At 40.4% G+C, this 27,164-nt stretch overlaps 1 protein-coding gene across 1 annotated transcript in view; it reads right to left on the bottom strand.

The window, feature by feature from the left end:
• Positions 1–1,507: 1,507 nt before the first annotated feature.
• The window catches only part of WNT10A (Wnt family member 10A), a 36,623-nt gene continuing 10,966 nt past the window's right edge, over positions 1,508–27,164 (bottom strand). Inside the window, exons 2-3 of the mRNA XM_015821612.1 lie at positions 19,680–20,056; positions 1,508–2,624 (exon numbers count right to left, since the gene is read on the bottom strand). Of these exons, the coding sequence (XP_015677098.1) occupies positions 2,157–2,624; positions 19,680–20,056 (845 nt within the window). The 3' untranslated portion in view covers positions 1,508–2,156. The remainder of the gene's footprint in view (positions 2,625–19,679; positions 20,057–27,164) is intronic.

Below are 27,164 nucleotides of genomic sequence, written 5' to 3'. Positions count from 1 at the left end.
AGCTGAAATGGAAGGGCTTGCCTTTACAGAGGCCACAAAGTAGAACCTGGAAAGGCATTTGGGGAGATGACTGGCCTCTCCCCCAGTTACTTGACTGCCTGCAAACCCACTGCCAACCTTGAAGCGCTTTGAAGCCTTGAAATGCAGCTGCAGAAAGCTCCCCATTGGCTAGGGCCGAGGTAGCCTGCCCACTCTTCCCTCTCCTTCCTGTCTCGTATTCCTGCTGCATAGCCTCTGGGCTGACATTATAGGCAGGGTGGGGATTTATCAGACAGTGCACAATACCAATCAGGTGATTCATCACCATCTAAGCCCAGGAAGGGCAAAGCAGGCAGCTGGGACTGCTTAGAACAGTTTCTTATTTCTCACTCCATGTTCACCATTCATCTATCAACCCCATATCCCACTCACCCGTTCTATGAAAACACTTTTAAAGCAGTTAGAGAAGAGCACTCTCTTTCAAACACTTGAGAGCCCAATATTTTATTGCTCAGCAGTAGGGACAAACACTCTCTTTCAAACGCTTAAGAATGAATGGCATTATTGCAAACCTGTGCTACTGTTTTACTTATCCATGGAAGGGAGGTCTCTTCCAACACAAGTGGCCATTTTGTTGTCCCCACTTCTCACCTCATGCTTATCTTAAAAGGAGATTCCTCACAGTGCCATCCTAATCCCTATCCTCCTTCTGGAGTGCAATAGGTTCCTGGGCAGAATTAGAGATATCCTGATAGCCTCAATACAACAAATATGTTAAAACTTCCCGGGTTGCAGTAATAATCTTCGGAATGTGCAACAAAAAGAAGAGGCTTCCAACAGGATAATCATGCTAGCAAAAACAATGAGTTCTGTGGCACCTGAAAAACTAAGGATTCTAGCATATGTTTTCAAGGTCCAGAGCAATCCTGCATATATAGGCACAGTGCCAGGGGCATTATTATAGAAAATACATAGAGAAAAAGGAGATACTTTGAACCATGTGATTGCCATTGTTTGTTTTTTAGTTTGCATGGACTTTACAGATGACAAACCTCGCCATGTGTGCCTGTAAGTTAGGATAACACTTCATGAATCCGGCATTGTGGCCTGTTATCCACAACATTAACGGCATTTTAAAGTCTTACAGTACTTTTTTTTCCTGCAGCAGATTAACATGTCTACTCCCCTGAAAAACAATTTACAAACATTGTGACTAACTCCGCACGCCAATCGGCTCACAAGTCTCTGCATGTGGAAATCATAAATGTAACATCCCAGCTGGGAAAGGCTCATTTGAATTCGCGTAAAACATTTGTGGTTCTTCCAATGGAGTTTAACCCAGGAGCTTAAAAACGAAATATTACAGTCATAGCTTTCTTCCAAGACAGAATCTTTCTGTCCAGTCGATTCTGCAATGACAACATCCCAAAAGTGTACAAAGGAGAAATGATGACATAACATCTGAAGGAAACCCCTCACACATCGCCACATAATTCTACTTCAGACATACACATGCACATTAGTGTCCTGGATTCATGTTTATTCGCACAATAATAAAATAAGTTACCAACCACAGTATTTGCACTCAGTGCCTGTGGCTCTTGTTCCAGAGATAGCTCTGTACCCCCAACTCGTCAATCTCATTTTTGAAACATTTCTTTAAAACCAACGTTGCATTTTATTTCATTGTTCTCCCCCTGAACAACAAAGGTGCTCATGGCACTTTAACCAGAATGGAACAAATTTGGCCTAGGTTAACAGGTATTTGATTGTATTCCCTACCCCCTGAATGTTGGATTTAAAGGGCACTAATTTGAATGGCGATATGGTGGGAATGACAGCTATTTTATGAGGAACTATAGCTCATAGACTTGACAAGCGTGGCTGAAGGTGTCAATGCTTAGAAACAGCCAGAGACAACCTCTGGGTCTCCAGCAAGATTACTAATATACAGCTCCTGGTGTTTTGGAAACGTCAAGCCAAGGCTCAAATCTGTACAATAGGATCTCCTGGAATCAAGAGCTCATGTAACCGGCCAGAAAGGAAGTGACGGGAGATGTGAAACGTTAGCATGTACCAAGTCCCTCAAACCCTGATTTATGTTAATGCAGGGCTCCATCCTTAGTGCTGCAAAGGCAAACAATGGAACTTTCTGCAGGCTTACAGAGACATAGATATCATTTGCAGACACTGACCCACTCTGTGAGTCGACACTCCTCACAAGCTACAAAACAGCACCAGTGGAATTTGCAGTTGCATCGCTCACTGCGGGTTTGCCGCAGAATATTATGTCCTCGTCCACAGCACAAGCTTTCACAGTTGTCCATGCCTGGGCTGGTCTTGTTGCACAAACGCCCCTGTGTGCCCATAGAGTCCAACTTTGGTTCCCTCTCACAGAAGTCAGGTGATTTCTCAAAGTAGATCAGGTCACTGATGCCACCACGACGCCGGTGGCGGGCTTGGCCCACGTCCATCTGTCCAGTGTTCCTGTTGTGGGGCCGGATCTGTGTTGCCACATGGAAGCGTTCCTTGAGCACTGAACCCACCAGCCGGAAATCAGGAGTCACTTGCCAACATGTCTTCAGCTGGCAACTTCCTGAAGTTCCATGACACTTGCATTTTCGCTTCATGTTCTCCATCACCACCTGTCAGAAGCACAAGCACACACAGCAGTCAGAAGACCTCATGTAGAAGGATTGAGCTCCATCTAGTTCAATTTTCTGTCTAGTTGGCTTTGGAATTTGATCCCTGTCCCTTGGAGACAACTTGTGCTACTGGCACAAGAGCATCAGTTTGGTGTAGTGGTTAAGGTACCAGGTTAGAAACTGGGAGACTGTGAGTTCTAATTCCACCTTGGGCAGAAAGCTAACTGGGTCACCTTGGGCCAATCACTCTTTCTTAGCCCTAGAAAGCAGTTGATGGTAAACCACTTCTGAAATATTGCCAAGAAAACTACAGAGACTTGCCCAGGTGTCACCAGGAGTCAAGACTGACTTGAAAGCACAAACAAGCAGTCACAACTCCTTTGTGTACAGGCTATGCAACCCAGTCAAGCAGTTACATAAGAGATTGGTTGTATTGACTGTGTTCACACGATCAATTTAATCATCTATCCATGTGTGCATAATATCTTGCACCAAAGGCTAACCATGATGGCTGTAGGTTCACAGAGCATACTAACTAGACTAAAAGGTGTAGATGGAGTGTAAACGAGAGCCTTCCAGGTAGCCATGTGGCACAGTGAGAGGTGAAGAGAGTTTAGGCAATGTTCCCAACTACATGTAACAACATGTGTTGAGAGATTTCAAGACTTCAGATCGTTTAGGGTTATCATTTACAGACTTGCAGGATGAAATGAAGTTATTATTTCAACAAGAATGTGTCATCACCTTATATTTAGAACAAAACTCAAAGAATGGGATTTTAAATGGCTTTAAATAAGCTAAAGACAACATTCTTCTCCTCCATCTCCTTATCACAGAGTCTGGCCACAAGCATTCCATGAAGGCTTGCTTCTGCAACTACACAGGTAAAAAGTGCAAACATTGGCTTGTAGGGGTCCAGAGGCAAGCCAGTTTAACAGAAATAAAATCCGCTGTCTGAATAACTGGGTCTTATATCCCCCCCCTTCCAGTCTCATCTAGAAAAGTACAGGTAGTCCTCAACTTACAACAGTTCATTTAGTGACCATTTGAAGTTACAACGGCACTGAAAAAAGTGACTTATGACCATTTTTCACACTTATGACCGTTGCAGCATCCCCATGGTCATGTGATCAAAATTCAGAACCTTGGCAACTGACTCATATTTAGACAATTGCAGCGTCCTGGGGTGATGTGACCACCTTTTGCAACATTCTGACAAGCAGTGTCAATGGAGAAGCCAGATTCACTTAATGATGTCATGGTTTACTTAACTACCACAGTGATTCACTTAACAACTGTGGTAAGAAAGGTCGTAAAATGGGGCAAAATTCACTTAACCAATGTCTCGCTTAGCAACTGAAATTTTGGGCTCAATTGTGGTCATAAGTTGAGGACTATCTGTATTACCTTTGGTTCGTGAGATGAAGTGGCAACTCTCTTGGCTAGGGCTACAGCAGAGACAAATTTGGAAGATTGTTTTGTGTTCTGATTCTACAAGACTTGCCCTTTTTCAGATCCTGACTTTTCCCTATGTTTTGAATTTTCACTTTAAGGATACTCTTCTGGGAACATCCGGGAAGCTTCAAATTCTTACTGTTCTCCTAGAATTATTTTTCCAACATCACTGAGGGATATTGTGTTTTTTTTTTCAAGGCACATCTACCCCAGTCTTATTAAAAGTCTCTTCAGTACCGTTTTCCTCTTTTTTCTTAAGAGATACATAGCTTTGCTAAGGCATTAAAACAAGCCAGCATAATGTAATGGTTAAGGTGTTGGCCTGGAACCAGGAAGCAGATTCCAATCTACTCTCAGCCACAGAAACTCCCCAGGTGATTTAGGGCGCTGCCTCTCAGCCCAATCTATCTGACAGAGTTATAAAGAGAGGAAGCACTAGTTAGGCTACCTTGAGGCCTGGAATGAAAACATGAGATATAATTCTAATGGCTACACAATGAGTTTGGAAATGATGGATGCTACAGTCTCTAGCACATCCAAAGGAGACCAGGTTGTGGGGATTGCTTTGAGATCTGGCAGAACCAAGCTGTGACCCACCTGCTTGTTTCCTGTGCAGTGTATTCAAATGCATTCCCTGATCTAGAAATTATTTTCTAATAGGAGGTTTTCTTAGGTTTGGGGGGGGGGGGAGGCAGGGAGATCACCAGATTCAGAGTATTAGTGTTGGTGGGCCAGTTATACCTGGAAAAGACTAAAATAGGTACTTCGACTCTGGGCTGCTCCTAATTCATGGAGGACATGCCTGCTTCCTCTTGTAGGCCAATCTAGTGGAGGCAGGATGTTTTCAGCTTGGTTCTGCCAACTTGTGTCTTCCCAGGAAAAAATCTGTTAAATTAGGAAAAGAACTGCACTCTGGTCTGAGTGCAGCTGTGCCAGGGCCAAGCGAGTTTCTTAAAGCTAGAGGGAGCAGGACCTTACTTCCCCTGCCCATTTACAGTGCCTGCCTGGTGACTAAAACGGTGTGCTGTCGTATGTTTCAATCGAGAGAAACAGCTTCCTCCCATCTTCATAAAAGCTAGGGAAAGGACTGGGTCTAAATTCCCAGCAGCAGCCCTGATATGACCTTGTGGGAGGACACATCTGCAGTCTTGGACCAACAGGGAGCGCCGTGCAATTTTCCTTGAGAAGTCAACCATCTCTCAACCTAGCATGGCTGCTGGACTACATAAACATAATAAGTATTGTAAATTACTACTTATGCAAGATACTTGCCATAGGTCTGTACTTATGGCAGTGTTTCTGCTCTGTTCACAAGAGAAGAATTGTTAACATCAGTGTATGGGAGAAGAGGTTTAAGGAACTCTGGATTCTACTACAGAATCATAGAAAAGATGTAATTAGAATATTGGTAGAACTTCCTGAACTTTAGGTATCAGGTTAGAACAAGTAGGAACCACCCAGCTGAACTCAACCCATCAGCCAGATACTAATTTATCAACTAGTTGTTTGATAATATGTTCTTGCAAACTCGGATGACCAGAAAATAAAGCTGATCAAGCAGATCATAATACTTTTGTGCTATATTCTGTCGTTACAAGTTCTGCAAACTTGTTCTGCTTATCTATAATAGGTTCTTTGTGAATGAGGGTTTGCTGTTATACTGTTAGAAGCATATTTTGAGAAAAAAGTCATGTGCTCCTAGGATGGAACTTTCAATGCAGTAGAATTAACTAACTTGATTTTGATCACCCTGTTTAACAAAATCCATATTCTTTGCCTCTGAGACCAGACTCCACCGAAGGGACTTTACTTTCCCAGGCTAGACACCTGGAGTAGCATTTAATAGAACTTGTCTGCCATAGTTAGTACTAACTTGGCAGGACCCTGCTTAGCTTTCTATGGCAGACAAGTGGGAGCCCACCCAATGCGGAAGGCTAGAGTAAGAAGATAGCCAGAAAAACTACAGTTTACATGTACAAATGTAGAAGCAGCATGCAGTGCACATCTTTTCAGATTAGGGAAAGGAATAGCACATTTGAACACCTTCTCATCTCAAAACAAAACCATAACACTCCCTTCCTCTACTACACCAAGTTCAGCAGCAGCAAGTCTACAGTGAATAGTGTCCTCTACTTAGAAGTATGCATATCACACAGGCAAGCTGGTTCTCAGCTGACTGAAATGTGACAGAGGGTACTGCACCAATACTGGTATAGAAATATAGCTCTTCTCTTCCACCCATGCACCCTTTGAAACAAGAGACCATTAGCATTTCTTTGCTTGACCTCTTTTTGGCTGACATTAGGAACTAAACTGAGGAGTTCTTAGTTACTATTAGGATGGAGGACCACCTGGGAATTTTGTTGGTTAGACCAGTGTTTCTGAATTTTAGCCACTATAAGATGTGTAGACCTGTAACTCCTATAATTCTCCCCCATCATGCTGACTGGAGGATTCTGGGAGTTGAAGTCCACACATTTAAAAAAAGGCCAAGTTTGAGAAACACTGAGCTAGAGTGAAAAGTCTAAGCATTTTGGAAAAAGGCAAATTACTTTCATGAAAACTGATAATGCCATTACCAGGAGTGAAGGTGAACTCAAATATATTTTTACCTTTAAGCCATTTCTCCCATTAGCATATATGCCTTCATCACCACAGCATTTTGGTTTTTTGCACCTATAAGCTTCAGGGCTTTTCTTTCAATACTTGATATTGTAAGTTACTTATGATTAACTTCAATTGGAGGTGGGTTCAAATCTGAAAGGCACACATGTGGACTGAACCTTTCACCTCTTATGGCTAAGACTCCCAGGCTTTCAAACCAATAAACAGAAATCCACCAGAAGTACCATGGTTAGAAACCACACACCCCAGCTTATTCAATATTTCAAGCAAAGGATGGGGAATAGTTGCAACTATTTAAAACTTGCCAGAAAGTTCCAGCAAGCTTAAGGAGGCAGTCCCAGGAAGGCAGCTGAGTGCCAGTCAGGCCATCAGTCTGGTTTAGTAGAGCAAGGAAGGGGGTCCTGTGCCCAACAATTGTGGGCATGTCCTATAGCATCACAAGAAGACCACAGTTGCATTCCTTGACTTCATCATGATCTGCATGTACCAATGAAACTCCTTTGTGCCTTGGGAGGCACATGGAAACCAGCCTGCAAAGCACTCTGATGCCACCTCTCTGCTCATCAGGGGCTCCGATATCTCTACATTCTGCAATAAGATCCAGCCCTCAGCCCCCACCCCCACCCAGGCAGAAAGAGAGGACCATCCCCTGCAGTGCGAGAACACTGTAATAAAGGAAATTAGCACCAAATTACAGAGCACTAATAGGCTGGAGCCATTATCCCGTTTGCATCCCACCTAGTGGTTTCTAAATCATTTCCTGTGTGTGTTCCAAGGGGACTGCCTGCCTGCCAAGGGTCCAGTCCTGTTAAGGCAGAGTTCTTCAGGCCAAAACTGCTCCAAGGAGAAAGCAGGCCAATGTCATTCATCCAGGGGGATTTCTTAAATTTTAGGTAAAGGATAGTGCTCTAGCAAAAAATAAAAAAAATCCTGGATGGTTATATAAGGAGGGAGACAACCAAAGTCACACACCTCAAGCCCTTCTCCCTCCAAAGCTGACTCCACCCCCACCCCATCCCTGCTCATGTGCTCCTCATTATGCACCCTTTAAAGTTGAGCTGTTCAAAGGGCATCTAATCTCAAAGAACAGCTGTTCAGGGCAAATCCTCCTCTGTGTTTACTTGGATGAAAAGCCGACCAAGTTCAATGGAACTTACTTCCAAGTAAGTGGATATACAGAACTGCAGCTGTAATGAACACAAAACAAAACAAAAACAATCTTTGAGCTCCACCATAATTCCATCAGGCAGAGAGAGCAATCCTTAGGGACGCCTTTAAAAATTAGGTCCCTGAAGGGACCAGAGCTTATGGTCTTCTCCTCTTTAGGTATCATAGGAGGCATATGTCCTGAGGAAAAGAAATCCACTCTTCTGGGATGGAGAGGGGAGAAGCCGAGAATTAAAGTCTAGGATTAAAGTAGCAAAAAGTGATTGAACTCAGATCTGTTATAAGAAATGTCTTTTTCATGTCGTTCATTTGTAACACAATGACTGATTTATTTGGTTACTTTGCCTTTGATAAGCGGGCATCACATTCTCTTTTCCCTAATATATAGGAGCCTCTACTAAGACTCAAGAAGGCCATCCACAGAACATCCTCCTGGGGAACCCCTTCAAGTCTATGGCTACTAATGGAAAAGTCTGTGGACGCTGTGACTCTGAAATGCTGCCACTGAACATCTGGATAGGAGGTGCCATTTTAATTCCCACTGAAGCATTATCTTAAGGCATTCTGCAAGTCAGCAATTCCAACCACTTAATCCACGGGTCTTCAAACTTGGCCCTTTTATGAGTTGTGGACTTCAACTCCCAGAATTCCTCAGCCAGCGTGTCTGGCTGAGGAATTCTGGGAATTGAAGTCCACAACTCATAAAAAGGGCCAAGTTTGAAGACCCCTGACTTAATCCAACATCAGGAATGGGACAATTGATCAAACAGACCACAGTAATCATCACCAAAGACATCTCTTTTGGGGTAACAGCCTCTGATGTTCTGGCCAATCCAACCCATTTAAGACCCTTCTATTTCCTGCTTCACAGAGGCAAAATAAGCACATTCCTTTTATTCTTTATTCAATTTATATACTACATTTTGATTCAGATTTTACATCTGAATGACTTATAAAACAATCTAATGACAAGTATCCTTAAGGACTAAGCATTCTCTCTTTTATAATGCAACCCTTCTGGATATCATGCAGTGCATCCTATATTTAATCTTGGTCCATAATCCTGTATTTAAAAAAGCACTGATTCTTCTACTAACCATCTTGGATTAGGTGGAAGAAAGGCTCGTTTTAACAGCTACTGCCCAGATGCAGAGCAGTGCCGGAGTGATCTGACTCTGATGAATCAGGCAGAGACCAGAAGGCAGTCTTCCTTCTCAGTCAAAGAGGCCAGGAGGTCAGGTTTAGGGCAACGTTGTTTACAAGAGGAAGGCTTAACCTGTATTACAGTCATTAACCAGGATTATGTCGCCTACATCAATACTCTAAAGGCATGTAAGTGCTTATTTCACCTTTCCCCCTCAAATAAATGACATAGAGGCAGAAAAGGGGGGGGGAAATACACGCATTGTCTTTAATTGCTAGTTAATGAATTAACGAAGAGGAACTGAGTGAATTTGGGCTTCCACCTCTCAAAAGCCATAGTCTAGGTTTAGCCACCTCTTCAGATCAAGGCAAAAAAGCCCCCAGAACCTAGTTGTCTAAAAGAAGAACCCAGTACACAACACGCTACAAGCTAAACATCTTTCCCTGAAGAGATTCGTGTAGGCAAATGCTTTATTGTTGCTTGCGCCAGAAGTTCTTTGTTGCGCAGCTAATGGGTGGTTCTGGTACCCTTTCATCTTTCTATCTCTCTGATCTGGCAGAGGGAAGGGCCGCCATTCCAGCCCCTACAAGCTGCAGACTGGCGAAATAGACCTTCCATTAAAGGGTTGGCCATTTGCTTTGAGGCACACTTAATTCTAAAACTACGATGAGCTTTTCCTTCTGTTCCTTCACCATGTTTGAAGAGCAGACAGAATCTGTTCTTCAAACAGAGTAAAGAATCCTTTGGTGTATCTCACAAGTAAGGCTAGTAATGAAACAACCCACCAAAGAAACTAATGCTGGGGGGATGCTGGGAGTTGTAGTTCAGTAAGATTGGAGGGCTTTAATTTCCCCACTCCACTTTTAAGATTAAAGAGAAAATATGTCACCATACATCAGGGGTCTTCAAACGTGGCCCTTTTATGACTTGTGGACTTCAACTCCCAGAATTCCTCATCCAGGCATGCTGGCTGAGGAATTCTGGGAGTTGAAGTCCACAAGTCATAAAAGGGCCAAGTTTGAAGACCCCTGCCATACATGGTATTTGTTTGTTTCTATGTTTTTCACATTTCTGAACTGCCCATCTCCCTCAAAGAGTTTTTCATAATAAAATCCTGCAGTGACAGAAAAGTTGCATAAATGTACAGCTATAGGAGATTTCTTGTAATCAGGACAGTCCTAATTCCTTTAATTTGTGTATACTTTTAACAACATATGATTCTATTCTATTCTATTCTATTCTATTCTATTCTATTCTATTCTATTCTATTCTATTCTATTCTATTCTATTATTAGGTAATCGAGGACGGTTACTATTCATGACTCTGTCTGTGGAACTCCCTCTAATGCAACACAGTGCACAGCGGGTGTCAAAGCAGCTCTATATTAAGCAGAAATAACAATCCAAAATAATATTCCATTTACCGTACAAATATTTCCATCACTTTCAAGCACTTTTAATAAAATAAACTAATCGGCTAAAAAGTTGTTTTGCTTCCCAAGAATCCAAGATCTATGCCAAATATCTTATGAGATGAGCAAAGTTATGAATTTTAATTTTTAGGCGCACCCTTCAAAGGCTTTTCTTTGGGCATCTTATTTGAACTACAGTATTGATGGATTAAAAAATATAGGTTTGGAAAGATGAGGGGAAAAGTTGAAGGGGAAGACAACAGATAAGGTGGATGAATAGGATCAAGATTATCCCTCAAATATCCCTAGAAGAGTTGTGGAGGCAATTTGAGATGCAAACCATTCATCCATAGAGTCACCATGAACAGGCATGACCAGCTATCTACTTTTTCCAGATAAAACAAAGAGAAAATCAACAGGATTTGGTTTTCATAATGTAACAAGCTGTTTTGCTTTACTTATCTCTTTGTATCAGGTTAAGTATTTGTTCATGTTAAATATTAAATACAACAACAACAACAACAACAACAACAATAATAATAGTAATAATAATAATAATAATAATAATAATAATAATAATAATAATAATAATAATAATAATAATAATAATAATAATAATAATAATAATAATGCTTCTTGTCTTGCCTTCAGGTGCTTTGGAGAATAGCTTGACTCCCTCTTCTTTGTGGCAGCCCCTGAGATATTGGAACATTGCTATCATGTAACCCCTAGTCCTTCTCTTCATTAAACTATCCTGAGAATATCCTGAGAATATTGTGGACAGCCAAGAAAACAAACCAATGGATCATCAAACAAATCAAGTCACTCAAAGCCCAAAGGGCAAAGCGCAAATTATCTTACTTTGGCCAAATTATGTGAAGACCTAACTGTCTGGAAAAGGCTCTAATTCTGGGAAAGTTAGAAGGAAAGAGGACATACAGCAGGAAGGCAGAGGGAATCACTTACTGTGGCAATGAGTACCCCATTGGGAGATAGAAAAGAACAGTTAGGGATAGATCCTCGGGGAGAAAATCTATTTATGTGGTAAATAGGAATTGAAAAAGTTTTGATGGCATACAACAATCTTCATCAAATACAGTACAGGTAGTTCTTGACCTATGACTGTAATTGACATTAGAAGTATGATCATAAATTGTTACAGTCATAAGTGGAGGCATCACATGATTGGAATCAATTTTTTCAATGTTTTTTGCAGTGGCCATTAAGTGAATGCCATGGTTGTTAAATGAATAAATTCCCAATGGTCTTTTTTTTTTTTTTGCCAAGAACTGGAAGTAAATGCCAGAAATAAGGGGGAAAAAATCACAAATCACAGTTACATGATCAGGGGATGCTACAAATGGCTGTGAAGGTGAGCCCGTTGTCAATGAAATCATGCAACCACACAGGGTGGTGGCTATCATAAATTTGAAAATGGGTTATAAGTAGCCTTTTTTGGGGGTGGGGGAGATCTGTCATAACTTTGAACAATCATTAAGCAAGCAGTCATAAATTGAGGATCACCTGTACCCTGGTTTTCAAAATCATGATAATCAAAGTGGATGTCTTTTTATGCCTCTCTGTAATTAGAATATAGGTAGTCCTCTACTTACAATCACAATTGAGCCCCAAAATCCTGTTGTTAAGTCAGAGATTTGTTATGTGAAGTTTATCCATTTTAAAACTTTTCTTGCCTCAGTTGATTAGTTAATCACCCGGCTGTTAAGTGAATCTGACTTCCCCATTGACTTCGCTTGTCAAAAGATAGCAAAAGGTGATCACATGACCCCAGGACTCTGCAACGGTCATAAATATGAACCAGTTGCCAAGCAACTGAGTTTTGATCACATGACTATGGAGATGCTGGAAAGGTTACAACTGTAAAAAAACGGTCAAGTCACTTTTTTCAATGCTGTTGTAACTTTGACCGGTCACTAAATGACCGGTTGTAAGTCGAGGACAACCTGTACAATTTCCTTAAATTACTAAAAATATTTGCATTACTAAATAATCCTGCTCCATGCATTTAATTAAGCAAATGAACTGCAGACTTCCAGGTACCATTCAAATGCTAACTTTCCCCTTAAAAAAATGAAATCAAAGCTGATTGGAAAGAAAAAACTTTTTCTGCCTTTGCATGGAGGAGACAAAACACCTGTACAACATTCGTGATTTTTCCTTTGCCAAACTCAGGTGTTCTACTCACACCCATTTTTGCTGCAGGACATTTTTACCTTCACTTATTTACTGCACGATATCTTTGGCTATAAGGTTGGCAGTAGCCTTAAAAAGCCCTTCATGTAATCCACCTATTCAGGATAAATCCATATAAATAAATGCAGCCAAATACTGGTTTAGCTTCTTCTCAACTGTTCACTGATAGAGATGCCATCTTTCTTATACTCTATATACTCCTTAACTGTGTGCCACCAATTTAAGGATTATGAAAGTGCTTTCCAATGCCCAACAGAAATGTTTGAGGCTGTTGTTTAAATTCATTATTCTTTGTCCCTGCTAAACAGAAAGAGCAACTGATTCTTATTTGCCTCACAATGGCCATTTAAGAGTTGGATTTAGCAAAGCTGGCTAAATGGGGAGGAATGGGTGAATTGGGGGGGGCTACAAAACAGTTGGGAAATATATCAGATTTATAAAGTGGAATGGGGATACTCCTGTCTTTGCAACAAAGCTCTCGATGGAAACCTGCATATTTGAAGGCCATTTATCAAACCTTTTTCTACGTTCATACATACAAGATGGGTAGATCCGGAGATAAAACTCTTAGAACCAGTGGCATCCTTGGGAGTCAAGTGGGAGTCAAAATTGGCAAGATGGTGGAGGGAGCATTGAAATGCAAGCTCCATCCCTTTTGAAGATGTGTGCAACATCAATGCACTTACAAAAGAGTGGGGCTTGTATTGCATATACCCCACCCACCCTCCTGCCGAACTTTGCTGCATAGAACTGTATGGTGGTTCTAGTTTTTCTTCTTCGGTGGATTATCTCCGGAAAGAAAGACAGATGGAACAATGAACAAAGAACAGGTTACAGATGGTGAATTCTATGAATAAGACCCTGATGGTTCACATGAGGTGGCACTGCCTCTATGGCTCCCATTTGGCTCTTTTATTTACACATCAGTATTGTTGTGGAAAATTTATAGCTCTGTGTAGATGCTCATGTTCTTTTGAATTGCATACAAGGGATACGAAAACTAAGAAGAGAACAAAGGAAACAGGTAATGCATATTTTTAAGATTGCCAAAAGTATTTTACAACAATCACAGGATATGATAATATACTTCTACAGATAGCCCTCAACTTAGAACCATTCATTCAGCAACCCCAGGCCTTCCCCACCCCTTGAGGCATCCCATGACTGCAATGGGGAGAGCTGGGATTGCACAGGTGCAATTATGTTAACAACAACCTAATGACTGTAACTCTGGGCTCAGTTGTGATTGTAAGTCGAGGACTACCTGTATACTCAAATCTGAAGAACTTGCCTTTCTATCAACTCTGTCTATCCGTCAGGCATTTTAGCAATTGGAGCCTCAACTCTAGGCCTATGTAGACATTTGTCTGCTTATTATTCAGACTGTTATGAACAGATAGGCTCCCCTGCCAATTTCAATATTGCAGCGTTGAAGAGGGGAACACTTTAAACATGTATCTAATTCTCCAAATATGTGTTTAAAATGCTCTCCTCAGCATTTTCAGCACGAGAATGCTTAAACCAGAGGTGGCCCACAATACCTTGAACCACTTTAAGCAGCTAAATAAACAACTAAACAAAATGTATATTCATCAACTACCTCAAACTCTTCTGTACAAGGATTATGTTGTCATCTTTCTTCTAGATCCATTAACAGAACTGACATTCCTCTTCATATGTTAATTCCTAATTAAAGGAATTTATAGCAAGAAGTGTCTATTTTGTGATTTCAAAGCTGTAAAAATACTTAAATTCAATTGTTATAATAAGTAAGTTAGCTATTATGTCCTAATTTTATCTGATTCCTGCATTCTGCAAGACTTTGCATACATGCCTGGACTTCGCCCTGTTTAAATGCCACAGAGATCTGGTACCTATAAATATCAAGCAACTATTATGGAGGAAACATTAATTTCTCTGAAACCAATTCATCTCATAGAAGTCATCTTGCTAGCAATTCTACTGAAAGCATTATGTTTGAGAATGCTGTGCTTCATTTCTTCAATGTTTTAAGTGATACAGCTTAAACAAAATACACTGAGTAAATCTAGCTTTTCTATTTATGTTTATGGTGATGGGCCTATAATCTTCTGTAGTGTAATAAATGGCTTGCAAATTTTTCTCATAATAGTACTGAGAAATCCAAGAAATCCACTGTCTTATTCAATCACAGAATTACTACAGAAGAAATATTAAAGGGGTATAAGCATGTTTTCCACACCCTGCACTATCCAGACTACCAAGTTTTCATATTTTGTCTAAATTAAGGAAGCTGATGGCTATATAATCGCTTGAGATGTTCCTTCCTTTGTTCCTTCCCACTATATATAATGCAACACATTCCAATTTGGACTTAGTGTCATGGAATACTCTGAAGGATAAAATAGCATACTTTCAAATGATAAAGGCAAAGGCACGCAACCTAATCCAGTGAAACTTTTGAGATACTTTCCCTATTATCGTACATTTTCTCTGGCTTAGGGGAATTCCCCATTTTTTTAAGACAGTGACAAGTCTATGCACCCACGCCCATTTTCAGGCTTCAGGATGCTAAAAATAAATGCATCAGATATGCATCAAGTAGACACTGAGCAATTTTTGTCAGGCTTTCACTGAAAATCTTCATTGCCATATTTCTCCTAAGCAAATAACTTCTTATTCATCTTTTGCTATTATAAAACCAATTCCTGTTGCAGATGATGTGAGCAATTGTAACTCTCACTAGATTTTCTTATGTAATTATTAATTGTGCAGGAATAACAAGGTTTAAATTTCCCTCAGATATCAGCGGTCATACCCTCGACATTTTCAACACTGCTAAACAATCAAAAACAATAGAATGATGCATTTGATTGAATTATACTTTCCCCCCAAATGATGGTTTTCTTTAGCTAAAAATTATTACATGCATATGTGGTACCTTGCTCAATAGTAGTAACTATGAGAGGGATCTCGGAGTCTTAATGGACAATCACTTAAATATGAGCCAGCAGTGTGCTGCAGCTGTCAAAAAAGCCAACACAGTGCTAGGCTGCATTAAAAGAGGGATAGAATCAAGATCACGTGAAGTGTTAATACCACTTTACAATGCCTTGGTAAGGCCACACTTGGAATACTGCACCCAGTTTTGGTCACCACGATGTAAAAAAGATGTTGAAATTCTAGAAAGAGTACAGAGAACAGCAACAAAGATGATTAGGAGATTGGAGGCTAAAACATATAAGGAATTGGGTATGTCTAGTTTAATGAAGAGAAGGACGAGGGGAGACATGATAGCAGTGTTCCAATATCTCAGGGGTTGCCACAAAGAAGAGGGAGTCAAGCTATTCTCCAAAGCACCTGAAGACAGGACAAGAAGCAATGGATGGAAACTAATGAAAGAGAGAAGCAACCTAGAACTAAGGAGAAATTTCCCGACAGTTAGAACAATTAATCAGTGGAACAACCTGCCTCCAGAAATTGTGAATACTCCAACAATGGATTTTTTTAAGAAGAGACGGGACAATCATTTGTCTGAAATAGTATAGGCATTCCTGGCCAAGCAGGGAGTTGGAATAGAAGACCTCCAAGTTCCCTGCCAACTTTTTTATTACTACTACTACTACTACTATTATTATTATTATTATTATTATTATTATTATTATTATTATTATTATTATTATTATTATTATTATTATTATTATTATTATTATTACTGTTGTTGTTGTTGTTATTACATAACTGAGGCATTGAGTTAACAGTTGTATGCAGTGCAACTGAGTGTGGAACTTTAAAGTCTTGTGGCAATTTTGAAATGAATTACATAGTGTGGCGTGAGGTTTTGTGCGCAGAATTCACAAAACACTCCTGTATGTGCATAATATCTGCCATTTGATTGTATGTATATTCCAAACACTGCAAAATCTCAAAGATGTTAATTATGAACAATCTTTGTATATTCACAAGTTGTTCTGGTGTTCATGAGGCTATTATAAAGGACAGAGTCTACGGTGGTGGGCAGTTTTGATAAATTTAAATTTATTACTAGATAACTCTTGAGTTGGGTTGGGTCATTTTTTCAGAGGTATTTTCTTAGCAGATTCCTCAGTGCCTTCAACCATGACAGAACTTCTAATGTACTGCCTTCACTGGAAAAGCTGGGATACATTCAGAGATGCATCTGCCTTGAAAATAACCCATATTGAACTGTATAGCACATTCAAACATCAGCACAGAAAAGGTTTTATGATATTTTATATTATGTCATTAACTGCTTTATGATAACTTCTGTGTCATAAAATGTTTTATACCAAATTTCAGTTCCACAGGAGTCAAGAGTCTCCAATTTTGATCACATTCCTTAAGCTAGCCCATTTGAGGTATCTTGATTCAAAAATTGTTGCCCTACTATGAGGCACTGTTTTGCCCAATTAAAGGTTATGTGAATGTGAGTTCCAGAAGTATATAGATTATTATATTATTACACCCAACAATGTGAAATCAGAGCTACCAGTTCTTTAATTGATGTTAGCCTTCTTGTGCACTGAGTTCTTTCCAAGAATCTAAGATGTTGTATTGTATTGGTGTAGTATATGTGCAGATCCAAACAATGTGGCCTTTTGTAATTGATAGATGGGAATTTTTGTCCATGCACAGATTTTTTTAAGTACTGTCTAAGATTTTTCAATATTTCATTAACAATTTTACATTACCTATTAGCAGTAGGTACTCTGGGCAGTGGAACAGTTTATCACAGTTAATATATGGTATAAAATGCCTATTCTTAACACCTTGAGAAACATACCATATCATTGTCTATATAATTGCTATTTTTAATAACATTTTTCGATAATGCATTTTGGAATATTAGTAGGCTGCACTGGGGAAAAAATTGTTTGTAGGCAAGATATTTATTTTGAAATAAATAAATAACTGTGGCATTACCAGCTTCATATCACAATGTCTAGCTGCCTCTTATCAAGGGCTTCTTAGACTCAAGTAAACCTGTCATCAGTCTTAAAATTACAGAATGATTTGTTTTGTCTGTGAATAAAGTTGTTAGATGCTAAAACACAATTACCTGCTCTTTAAGGCCGGTGGGCACATTTGTACAGCAATTGTTGAGATCATCTCATAGTCACTCACCAAAAATGGTGCCAGTCACAAAATCTCTTTTGTCAGGAGTCAAACTACTAGGGCTGTTCCCCATCAACACGTCTAGGCTCCCGAGCTATCTTGCACCATTTTTTTCTTCTACCCTTTTTCCAGGTGCTGAGTCACGTTTCCAAACGGAGCTCTGAGTTATAGCCTCCTATTAAACACTCTGGAACAGATGCAGGATTCTACAGCTCTTGGATATGAAGATTATGTTAACAACTGTCATTTTACTTTAAACTGGCCGGTTCCTCAATTTTTTTCTGGGGAAAAAACCTAATCAGATGGAGCATGAAGACTGACAGAAGGCATGAGAAGTCTTTGCAGATTATCTATTCTCCCCCCATCTTACATCATCTAATTAATAATACAGTATCCCCTTTAATAAATAAAAGCCCATTATTGTCTGAGTTAATCAATAAATCAAACATATTCATAATATATATATTTCTTTTGGGTCTAATTTTTAAGTATTAAACAAATAGCATCCTTATTTTCGACTAATTTCCAAATATTTTAAATTTAATGAGCAAAATTTCCCTTGTCTCAACTTCTCCCTTTGACCCTCTAATTGGTAATATGAAATCCCCACTAATAAATCAAAAGCCCAATTTTCTTCAGCCTTATTCTGGCTTTCTTTCTTTGCCAACTAGCCTCCCATGTCTACGCTTTTAAATCATCAAATAGATAACTTTTAGGAAATAGAACAAGATTATACCCAAATAGATAAGATGTGTATTTTGAATATTAGATTCTGTTATGAATTGAGATAAAGGAAACTTTGGTTATCTAAAACCTGGAAATTATAAATATCAAATGTTAAATTTGAATATTGATGGGAAACTAAAAATTGGAAAAACTAATAACAAGACATTGATTGAATGTAAAAGTAATTAGGATACGTATAAGCTAAAATGTATTGATAAATGTAATAATGATGTTTTATTTAGTTGACATAATAAGAACTGTATTAGCTTAAATATGAGATAGTAGATATTAAGGGAAAAAGAGAGGAAATATTTGAGGTCGTACTTTGAGATTTGTACTAAAAAGTTTTGTATGCTACTGAACTATTGATTAACCCAGCCACCAAGTTGCTTTTTAAATAGCCAAACGTAAAATTAGAAAATTAATAAAAAATTTATTTTTTTAAAAAAGAAGTCTCTGCAGGCTCACTGGCACCCACAAGTTCCCAGTTGAGGCTGCAGGTTCCCATCAATTTTTTTTTTTCTCAGATGAGATCATTTCCCAAAATATTTCTGGGTAATAGAATCTTGAATGGTGAGATCTGATTATTTGTTCCTTTCCATTTGATAGCAAAGAAGAATGCCCAGAACTGGAGATTAGATTAGGACAGGAGCCACCGCTGGTGAAAAATCAGCACAATGCCTTAAAACAGCATCAGTTTGCACTGAAAGCTGATGGGCTGCCTCCTTCGCCAGCTTCATGCAATTATATTTTTAAAAGTGTCTACAATATCCTGGCTACTGTATTTCTTGTGGTCCCACCACCCACATCAACTCAGTATGAACTGGGTGAGCAGGAACTTCTCTTCTGCCTCAAGCGCGCTGTGATCTGCTGATTTTCTTTCACTCCCTCAGAAACCTTTAGAAAGCCTTCTCAGTGAGATGATGCCCAGATGTTTTAGACCATGTGTTTTTCAAACTTGCCAACTATAAAATATGTGGACCTCAACTCCCAGAATTCCCCAGCAAGCAAGTTGCCAGATGTCTTAGACCATTTTTTCCCCAAACCATCTTAGAATATATCATGCTCATCATAACTGAGCAGGGAATTCTGGGAAATACAGCCCCATGTACAGTATTTAGGGGGTATCAGGAGGAGTTTGACAAGCTGAAAGACTTGTCTCCTTCCCATTATATTACTATGCTCTTTTTTACTTACCTGCCGGCCAACACGGTTGTTGTGAAGCCTCATACGGGATGGGAGGTCACGATGGATCTCCCGAGAATCTAGGAAGTCCTTGGAAAATTTCTCCCCAAAGTCCACATCAGGACTGCAACCCCCCCATTCCCAGGAGTCTTGTAGGCCAGGGACCTCATCTGGCAGGTGCTCCAAGTGGACGCCGTGCATCATCCCCTTGCCACGGTTCATGGCCTCCAGTTGGAGGCGATGAAGTTTGAGGCGGAAAGCCTCTTCATCCCCTCGGCGCTTCTGGTCACAGCCACAGGTTTGCAGTTTGCCCAAGGAGCAGGCATTGGAGACCGCATGTACCACTCCTGCAGCTGCAATGGCATAGACAAAAGCACTTTCACGGAAACCTGCAAGCAAGCAACATAAACCGTGTTATTCAATCTCTGCCACAAAGCTCAAAAGTACTACCCTCACCGCAGTTTTAGTGCATGGGTATTTCTCAAACAGCATTAATCCATGCATGGGCATCTGCTATCTTACCCATGGGCTTACTTTGCTTATCTCCACACCACAAGGAGGCCAGGTTGGCCTGGCAATTAGTGTTGGGGCAGCACTGGGGAGACCAGATTCCACTGTCAGTCACAGAAAGTCACTGGGCAATTTATAGCTAACTGCTTTCTCTCAGCCAAACTGAGATTATGAAGGAGAAGCACCGCAGACTTTGCCTCAATCTCCTCTGCAAAGGCAACATATAAAACTTTTGAATAAAACGAACATCTGAGGGCCTAGTGAGTTCTCCTGCCATCAGATATTGAAGAACCAAATATACTTTCCAAATTATAGGATTTTTGCAACATCAGTCATTCTCCAGAAACTCTTAAGGCAAGCACAGTCCTCCTCCTCCTCTTCCTGTATCATTTAAAATTCATAATTTCTGCTTTTCATGGTGAACCGGCTAAAAGTCAGAAGAATGAAATGCAGAAAATACTTTTAATGTACAGAGAAACTGTGCATCTCTCAGATAGATAGAGATAAATAGGATAGATGATAGACAGACAGACAGACAGATTATCTATCTAACATCCAGGACATCTAATATCTAATATATTAGGTTTGTTAGCATCTGGGGAGAGACCAAATAATATTATGGGATTTTTATGGAACTGGGCTGCAAAAATATGGAACTGTAGTTGAGCCTAGAGTTCACTCATCTAATTCCTTCATCTTCAGCTCTCACTTCTCTCAAAGGCACACTCAGACAAAAAGGTCAAAACACCTAGGTTAGATTGTGCTTGGCTTTCCCCCCCCCCTTCCCAGAGTGGAATCCCATTATTTCCTGCTTCCTGTTCTAATTCCTGTTCACAACAGTCACTGTTGCAGTTGCAGAACAATTTTCACTAGCCTACTTGTCCAAACACATTCATTTTCAAAGAAAAAAAGAAACAAGTCTCTTCAAATTTCTGAAAAGAAAAAGAGCGCCAAGCTTGTTCCAATTTATAATTTCATTATTGCTTAATTATTTTGGGAGACGACCTCTCTTTATATCATGATAGATTGAATTCGAAAGCTTACCTTGTCTTGCATTTAGCATAGTATTCCTCCAATACTATATTACCTTTCCAGTCCATTTCCCTCCATGATGATCCTTTATTTAACTGGGGGGGGATACACTGAGATAATGCAATCATAATTTTATTCTAAGATTTAGAACTGGAGAAAATTCTTGTTAAAAAAAGGGTTCCTGCTAGACCAGGGGTCGTCAAACTTGGCCCTTTTATGATTTCTGGACTTCAACTCCCAGAATTCCTCAGCCAGGCACACTGGCTAGGAATTCTGGGAGTTGAAGTCCAGAAGTCATAAAAGGGCCAAGTTTGAAGACCCCTGTGTTAGACAGTCCCTTTATCCTGTCATCCTTCACTTCAGTAACTAGCATGATATATTAGATTAGGTCCTCTGTATCAGCTAACTTCCATCCAACCTGCAGAGATATATCAGAAGATTCTGATCTGTCTGCAGTATTATGGGTTATGGCCAGTCTTTCAAAACTGCCAGGCAGAAACCAACAGTATCCTTAGGCTAGATCCATCTTTCCCTCTACATCTATCTATTGAAGGGAGCTACCTGCTGTTTTTCAAGAAAACATACCTGTCATTAATACTCTCACTGAAAAAAATGCACACAGTTCTACAGCAATCAGAAAAAACCTTGTGCCACAGAGCAAAGTATGTACAAGCAGTAAAAAAAAATTAAAAACTGCATGAGAATTGCAAAATTAATTTTTTCTTCAGTCTTGTGCTCTAGTAATGTTCCAGTAATGTTCTTCATTAATGAAATGAGTCATGGATAAAACAGTGCCATGGCCTGCAAAAACTTCTAAAAATGCCATCGTGACAGGCAGGAAAGTTTTCTAAGCAAGATTGCAGCTTCTGACGCTCCAGGTAATGTAATGTATGAAACTCCAAAGAACCATTAAAATAGGTTTGTGTGGACTTCCTAGAGCCCCTGGGAAAAAGGTAAATTATGCACTTGCAGGGATTCTTTTCACAGAAGACAAAGCAATACCTCTGAAAACAATTTATTGGGAACAACACTGGGAGACTAAGGCTCCTTCAGCCCAGTTTCTGGGATTTGTATCACCAGAGAGGAGACCAGGATGCTGGAGGAAACGTCTCCTTGATTTCAGAAACCAAGTTCTGGAGGCAAGTTAATGGCAATTACTGAATTGGGATAAGCAGCCATGACAGCCTGAGAGGGCAAGTGAGGATGAGGAATCTTAGGCACCTTGGAATCTCACTACTGCAAAGCTTGCCAACATTAATTAGAACATATTTCAGGCTTTGGCATTGTTTATGCTCTAAAGATACATTGGAGTCACGCAAGAAGAAGCTATAGGCTGCAGTCTCCAAAGCCCAGCATTATTTCAGTGTGCAAGGGGGATTTCCAGTGGAGCAGTGATCAATAGAAGAGAGAAATTCCTGCTCCAAATTCTGCTGCCAGAGGATGTTTCAAGTTTCGAGCTCAAACACAGGCATGTGCACGCGCACACACCCCCCTTGACAGTCTATCTTACACATATGAACTAGTTTATGAAATACATAGCACAGATAGATAAGACTTGATGAAAGAGAAGCTGTCTGTGTATTTACAGGAAGGTTTTGTGGCTTCCATTTATAACATGAACTTTTCAACAGATTGTTGATCCTTAATTACAAAAGAAAGTAGGCCTGTTCCTCTTTGCCCCAAGACTTCATTTTGATTTAACTAAGTATTAATGCAAGGCTGGACATTATAACTCACACATGTTTAATTTAAGTCATGTACTACCTGAGTAATGGCCAACATCACATCATCCATCAGAGGGAACAATGTACAAAAAGTGAATCCCGAGTAACACTGGAACAAGTAGGTCAGAGGTGTCCAACCTTGGAAACTTTTAAGACTTGTAGACTTTGGCTCCCAGAATTTCCCAGCCAGCCAATTCCAGCAGTTGAAGTCCACAAGTCTTAAAGTTGCCAAGGTTGCATGGCCCTGAAGTAGATCATTTTATAAGGAGTCAAAAGAATAATAATGGCCCAAAGGACAGCTGTTGATAATCTATTTACTCATCTAAGGGGCTTTTCAGCATGCAGATCCTTTCACCCCATCCCTTTTCTTAACTCAGACAAAACGACATACTATACAGCAGGGGTGTCAAACTCAATTTCATTGAGGGTCGCATCAGCATTGCAGTTGCCCTTGGGGGGCCGGGTGGGTGTGGCCAGGGTGAGTGCGGCCTACTGGGTGGGCCTGGACAGAGTGGGTGTGGCCTACTGGGTGGGCATGGCCAGCTCTACATCGTTCGCATCAAGGATGCCTGTGGGGGCCTGGGCAGGTGTGGGACAGATCTGAGGGTCTCTGGCGGAAGGGGGTGGGACCGGGGCAAGTGCCAAGGCCTGGTCCACTGGCGGAGCCTCACTGTTCCTCTCAGGCCATGGGGGGGCTGGATGATGGTGTGGGCTGCCCAGAGCCCTGGGCAGCAGAGGTCAAATGCCCAGCCTGGCCCTCGAGCACCCATGGCACCAAGCCCAGCCCCACTTCCCCAAGGGGGTGCCCAGCTGCACTTACCTCCTCCTCAAGGCTGCTGCTGCTGTGCTTGCTCTCCTTAGCCAGGTTGTTCATGATGGGTACCAGGGCAAAGTCAGAGGGAGACTGAATGTGTTTCAGCATAGATGGCCACCACAAAATTGTACATTGTCTCCCGGCTGGCCAGCCTGGGCCAGGGCCAAGGCAGCGGGGGCCGTTCCCTCACTGTTTCCAGGATGGCTTTGCGGGCCACATGAAACCACTTCGCGGGCCGCAACTGGCCCCCGGGCCTTGTGTTTGACATGTCTGCTATACAGTATAAGTCCTAAACTGAGCTCTGGGTGGCTTATGCTGTACTGCTTTCCTGCATTTTATTTACTCTCATTTTACTAAGGGACCATAGGATGCTCTCATTCATTTGCAATCTGGGGTCTTTTCCTAGAACTGCTTCAGTCTTTACTGCAGAAAACCCAGCCTTCTTGAGAGGAAGGGAAGAACAACAACACTTCAGTCGATGTAGCTTTCAGGTGGGCCAACAATGCAGGGAGCAGCTGAACCATTCAGACCCCGAGTACAGAGTCACTACTAGGATCTTTGCAGTGAGCACCACTGATCAGCTGTGTTGATGTTGTTTGTAACTGTTTTAATTAGTGCCAAAATGTGTTTCTGGACGTAGTTTGAAACATTTCACAGGCCCCAATATGCAAGCATGGAGTTATAGCAAAGGAAAAGATCTGTGTTGTATCTCATTTGTAGTCAAAATGGTTACTGGGGAGAGTGAGGGTTTTCCTTTTGCTTTTCTTTCTCTCTCGCTCTCACCATTAGCCACCTTAAAAAAAAACAATATCTCTAAATTATCGCAGGACTATTGTATTACCTAATGTCATTTTCTCTGTGCAGACGGGAGAATGCCGCACTCAACTGTCTTTCTGCCAAACTCTACAATAAAGTCACCCATGATCTCTTGAGCTTGAATGTTTTAGAAAGTGAGAGGGGGGGGGATCCCAAAACGCAAGCCTTCTGGCAGTTGTGTCCTTTGCCAATTGTAAATTCAATGCTATCCAAACATTCCTGGCTCTGCACTACCACCTTAATTCAAGATGAAAGATAGATCCTTGCTGGGTTTTTCAGTTGCTGTTTCTGGCTACAGCTCCCTCAGTATCTGAGGTCCACTCATATTCAAGCACTCACAAAGTGAGATTTCAACATCTATTGTTCCATCTGCTTCACAGTCTTTAAGATCTCAACTTTTTTTGTTGCTGTTCTTATTGTTAACTGAGTGATTTCAAGGCACATGACACAGTTCTCTGCTAAAGCTAAGCAGGTCTGGTCCTGCAGGCTGCTTAGATGGAGACTCAGCCTGCCTGAACCACTATAAGCTTCTTAAAAGAACTCCGGCTGGAGGGAAGGCAGAATGAAGAAAACACATTAATATTATTGTAACAAAAAATATTATGGATGCCCACTGTAGAAGATTCTGGGCAGCTTATGGTATCCAAATATTCAGTTTAAAACAGTTTAAAAAACACAAGGCAAGACATGGCAGCCCAGATTGAAAACAATTACACCAATAAAACTTGAAAGGAGTTCAACAGATACATTGCCCCCAGGCCTGGGAGTAGAGCTAAATCTTAGGGGCCTTCCAGAACTCTAGGAGAATCAATGCTATATGTATCTCAGGCAGATGCTGATCCAGAAGATGGGCGCAACAGAGAAAGCATGCTTTCTCAGACCCATAAGGTGGCAATTAATGGGACCTGAAGTGCATCCACCCTGCCACTCTCCAGTAACATCTGGAGAGAGGTTGCCCCTGAAAGAACCAGGCCCTATGCCATGTAGGGCTTTATAAGTAACAACCAGCACTAGAATTATACACAGAAGCCAATTAACAGTCAATTCAGCATGCAGAGCAGCAATGATACATGGGCATGATAAGTATCTATTATGCTTCCGCTGCTGTTTTCAAACCAGCTATAGCTACCACATAGAGCATATTGTAATAGTCCAGTTGTGAGATCAAGGATCAGTGTCTGTCTGAAGCCCAACCCATATTTAGTACTAACTATTAGAAGAATCTACTTAATCAGTGGTGGGATTCAAATATGTATGGATGCCATTCCGGAAGTCCATTCTGGGCCTGGGCAACAAAAAATTAGCTACCGGTTCTGCGAAGTGGTGCGAACTGGCTGAATCCCACCACTGTACTTAATTCCAGAAGTCCAAAATAATGGTATGTATTTAACCAGATTTCATCCTGTCAAGAGCAAAGAGCAAGAGGTGTTATTGGGTGATTGATGTTTCAACTATTGCAAACTGCTTGAATAATGGTCAAATAGGACCTGGGGGGTGGGAGATTCAATACAAAAACAAAAGTTCGGAACCAAAAAAGATGAAGGGTTTGCACTCTCTTAATGGAGTTGAAAACCACTTAAATTGAAAGCTTAGGAAAGCTTAATTGGATTGTAGTGATCTTTATTAGCTTTTGAAGGATAATATTTGCAAGGCATTCAAGATTCAGGATTCTTGTTCAAAAGTATAGCAAGCATTCTGCTATTACTGTTCAATCAATACTGGCAAATCAACATGATACAAGCATGATTTTCCTACCACTGAGTTGTATTAAACAGCTTAATCTTGAAGACAAAGTAAGATCTGGAAAAGTTTAAAATTTATCCTGTGCAATTTAATCTATCCTACACTCCATGCCTGTGTTGCCTAAAGTAGCTACAGTCCTGGACTACAAAGGAAACATATTACAATAGTTGAACTTTAACTAAAAAAAACCTCTGGGGAACCAATGGTAGTTCTCCATATCTCATTTATTTTGTTCCTCAATCACTAAACCAGCAAAGGAAGATGAATTAACCAATCTTTCCATCCCATAATCCTCTTGCTGGGCATTTTAATATTATTCCTATTCATTAGGTTTCAAATTGTGAGACTAAACATATTTTCCTAAAACATGCACAAGTAATCACATAATATGCTCTGAACCATATCTAATGTACAGACTATTTTTTTAATAATGTCCCATGGTGAATCAAAGGTTGCTCAAACAAAAGAGTCCTTTCTAGATCGAAATGGCATAAAACCCTTGGAAACAAACATACAAACTGTCAGAACCACAGATGAAAATCAGATTTGAATATGAAGAGCAAATACAGTACAGTGTATCCTTCATTTATGTTTGCTTTTCATGAATTAGTATGATCCAAAGATTGATTCCAGTCTAAAGAAAGCATCTTCTGATATGGCTTCAAGGTTTTGTTAGGTTGGCATTAAATTCAACAGAATAATGTTAATTTGCTATACAAAATGATTTGGCAATTTTGAAAACATGGCAGTATTACAGCACAGCTGTGACTTGACAGAACACAGTTAAATGCTCTACCTCAAACTGTCAAGAAAAGCTCCTGATAGCTTTTGCATCAGAATCAATATGAAATCTAATAA

This window comes from Protobothrops mucrosquamatus, unplaced genomic scaffold, assembly GCF_001527695.2.
Source record: "Protobothrops mucrosquamatus isolate PMUCROS unplaced genomic scaffold, P.Mucros_1.0 scaffold1362, whole genome shotgun sequence".
In the NCBI taxonomy this organism is placed as follows: Eukaryota; Metazoa; Chordata; class Lepidosauria; order Squamata; family Viperidae; genus Protobothrops; species Protobothrops mucrosquamatus.
This window is presented reverse-complemented; position numbering and strand designations above follow the sequence as displayed.